This window comes from Grammomys surdaster, unplaced genomic scaffold (assembly GCF_004785775.1).
Source record: "Grammomys surdaster isolate TR1022 unplaced genomic scaffold, NIH_TR_1.0 374, whole genome shotgun sequence".
NCBI classification, from domain to species: Eukaryota; Metazoa; Chordata; class Mammalia; order Rodentia; family Muridae; genus Grammomys; species Grammomys surdaster.
The window spans coordinates 722,983-726,682 of NW_021604793.1; the positions used below are offsets into that span (position 1 = coordinate 722,983).

Consider the following 3,700-nt stretch of genomic DNA (forward strand, 5'->3'; position numbering starts at 1 on the left):
TCTTTTTTTTTTTTTTTTTTTGGTTTTTCGAGACAGGGTTTCTCTGTATAGCCCTGGCTGTCCTGGAACTCATTCTGTAGACCAGGCTGGCCTCGAACTCAGAAATCCGCCTGCCTCTGCCTCCCAAGTGCTGGGATTAAAGGCGTGCGCCACCACCGCACGGCCTTTTTTTTTTTTTTTTTTTAAAGATTTATTTGTCTGGGTGGTGATGCACTTTAATCCCAGCTCTCTTGAGGCAGAGGCAGTTGGACCTCTGTTAATTTGAGTCTACAGAGCAAGTTCTAGGATAGCCAAGGCTACACAAAGAAACTGTGTCTCAAAAAACAAAAAAAAACCTAAAAAATATTTTGTGTATTTGCATGCAGCTAATAGGCCAGAGAGGACATTAGCGTCTCTGAATCTGGTAGTGTGGGTCACTTGGTTGCAGTTGCTCTTCCAGTCTTCTAGAAGAGCAAAAGCACTTGTGACTACTAAGCCATCTCTCTAGCTCCCAATAAAAAATAAAAGTTCAAAAAACACAAGCTAGGTGTGGTAGCATATGCCTTTAATTCCAGCACTTGGGAGGCAGAAGGAGGTGGATCTCTGAGTTTGAGGCAGCCTGGTCTACAGAGTGAGTTTCAGGACAGCCAGGGCTACACAGAAAAACCCTGTCTCCAAATACAAACAACAACAACAACAACAAAAGAAAAATAACAGGGGCTGGAACAGTGGCTCAGCAGCTAAAAGCATTGACTGTTCTTTCAGAGGACTGGTTTAGATTCCAAGTACCCATACGGTAGCTCAGAACCATATGTAACTTCAGTTCCAGGAGACCTATCATCCTCCTCTGAATTCATTAGGCACCAGGCGTACTGTGGTGCACGTACATGTGTGCAGGCAAAATGCTCATAAAATAAATAAATCTAAAATCTAACATTTTGATTCGAGAGACAGAGTTCTCTGTGTGACAGGCCTGGCTGTCCTGAAACTTGGCTCTGTATACCAGGCTTCTCTTGAACTCACAAAGATCCAGTTGTCTCTTTGGAGTGCCAAAAATAGTAAGTCCTAGTTACAGGTATGATGGCACACACACCTTTAATCCTACCTAGTTTTATGCAAGCAGAGGCAAGTGGATCTCTTGAATTCAAGGCCAGCCTTGTCTACTTAGTGAGTTGCAGGACAGCCAGAGCTACAGAGAGAGACTCTCAAAAACAAACAAACAAGAATGAGTTACGTAATTGCTTCTCACACCTCTTGGTTCCTTAATTTCTATCTCCAGAGTAATAAATCACTATCTTCTCATTCTCAGAGGCTCTGGAGATCCTGGCAAAAAGAAACAGCACATTTGTCATATCCAGGGATGCGGCAAAGTATATGGCAAGACCTCACATCTCCGGGCACACTTGCGCTGGCATACAGGGGAGAGGCCATTCATGTGTAATTGGGCATATTGTGGGAAGCGCTTTACACGTTCGGATGAGCTTCAGAGACATAAACGTACACATACAGGTGCGTAAGACCCAAGGTAAAGGGAAAATAGTAAACAAGAAAAGAAATGATATGTATGCCTGTGAAGCTAACTGAAATCCCTGAACAATGCATATGTGACTCTAACTGTGTCTCCAAGAGTACTTGAGTTAGTCTGGAAGGTTTTAATAAGGAGTTTGATTTCAAGGGGGATTTTGAAGGACACACATCAACCCCAACTTTTTTCTGATTGCTTTTTGGCTAATTTACCTTTTTTTGTTTCTGTTTTTTTTGTTTTTTTAAATCTAGGAGAGAAGAAATTTGCCTGTCCTGAGTGCCCTAAGCGTTTCATGAGGAGTGATCACCTGTCAAAGCATATCAAGACCCACCAGAACAAAAAGGGAGGCCCAGGTGTAGCCCTGAGTGTGGGCACATTGCCCCTGGACAGTGGGGCAGGTTCAGAAGGCAGTGGCACTGCCACTCCTTCAGCCCTTATTACCACCAATATGGTAGCCATGGAGGCCATCTGTCCAGAGGGTATTGCCCGCCTTGCCAACAGTGGCATCAACGTCATGCAGGTGACAGAGCTGCAGTCCATTAATATCAGTGGCAATGGTTTCTAAGATTAGACACCCAGGGCCAGAGACATATGGGCCAACACCCACCAAGCCTGGGATGCAAGGTAGCATGGGTCCAAGAGACATGTGGAAGAGAGAGCCATGAGGCATTAATGTGCTTGGTGGTAGGAAAAATTGGGAGATGGTACAAAAGAAGAGATGGGATCGTGGCACCCAGCTATGTCACTGGTGACTCCTTGAAAATGGAAGATATTAGTGAGAATTGTGTTGGTGCCACCCTTTGATCAGCATTTATCTTGTCCCAGGTTCTTCTTACACTTCTTACCCCAGCCTCTTCTTCCTGTTTTCCCCTCTTAGCTCTCCCATGATGGATTCCCCCCCTACCCTTTTCCTAAAGCCATCATGCCTTGATAAATATATATGATCATTGAAATACTTTTTAACAAAAACAGATTCTATATTATATATATATATATATTAAAAAATATATAGAGATGCTTTCACAGGGGCTGGCTGGGAGGAGGAAAAAGACCATTCTGTGACCAAAATACCTTGGTCTTTTTTTCTTTTTTTTTCTTTTCTTTTCTTTTTTTTTTTTTTTTTTTAATATTGCCTTATTTCTCAATGGCTGAGCCTTATCATGACACATCAAGCTTTCCTATAAATGTTGTCCTGGCATCCCACCAGAGTAAGCATTCATACTCTCTGCTTTTAGTTCATATATACATATATAATGTGTCTTCTTTCTTAATTTTGTTACTTTATTTGGGATCAGCTCCTTGCACACCTTTCCTGACTCAATCCTTTTTGTCTCCCTTTTTCTCACATGATCACTTCCTGTGTTGTTTTTTGACAGTGATTCCTGGATTAGGCACTTCTGTTGATATTTTAAAGTCCTTAGTTCGAGCAATGGCGTGGATAAGCCTTGAAGTGTATGTAGTCTGATGCTTGAAGTAGCTATGGAGGGAGTGTTCAAAATACTACTAACGCAGGCACCTTCTTAGTGCTGTAGAGTCAAAATGGTCTCCCTTTATTAGCTGTTCTAAACATCAGAAATCAGAAGTCTTTCTGTGGAATTGTACAAGAGACCCTTTGAAGGAGATATACTGTCAAAATGGTCAAATAGTAGGCAGCAGCTTTCAGTATGAAAAAGATGTTCTCAGAAAAGGAAATAACTCATAGTCTTGTGTTCAGAAGTTAGTGGAATTATTCAGATTTCAGTATCATTGTCTTCCAAATAGCTCTATGCCTCAATGTGTGGGCTTCTGAGTTCACACTCTGAGAGGAAGTGAGTGCACTTCCTCTTTTGAGCATTTCTGTATTTCCTTCCTGTTAATGTTTTAATGTTAAGGAGCATCAGCCAGTGAATCTATCCGGACTCTCCATTCTGTAGAGTGCAGAACTTATGCCAGTGGCAAAAGTGGTTCTTTAAAAAAAAAAGTCCCCCTTAACTCTTCCTTAGATGTACTTGGGTGGTTCCTAAGGGAAAGGGAAGCACACAATCATGGGAATGATAGCCCAGAACAAAAATAAATCTTGTCTTACCACTGTGGATTATAGGAGAAATTGGGAGAAATTATCCTGCTTTCTCTATGGCCTGATTCCAGAAGAGACTGATCCAAAAATTATATCGGCAGGGAAACTTCAGTGTATTTGACACTGAGACTTAAATGCAA

General features: G+C 41.8%; 1 protein-coding gene across 1 annotated transcript in view; it reads left to right on the plus strand.

Annotated features, from left to right (window-relative positions):
- The window catches only part of Sp1 (Sp1 transcription factor), a 25,192-nt gene extending 22,616 nt beyond the window's left edge, over positions 1–2,576 (plus strand). Inside the window, exons 5-6 of the mRNA XM_028781126.1 lie at positions 1,289–1,488; positions 1,756–2,576. Of these exons, the coding sequence (XP_028636959.1) occupies positions 1,289–1,488; positions 1,756–2,069 (514 nt within the window). The 3' untranslated portion in view covers positions 2,070–2,576. The remainder of the gene's footprint in view (positions 1–1,288; positions 1,489–1,755) is intronic.
- Positions 2,577–3,700: the final 1,124 nt, after the last annotated feature.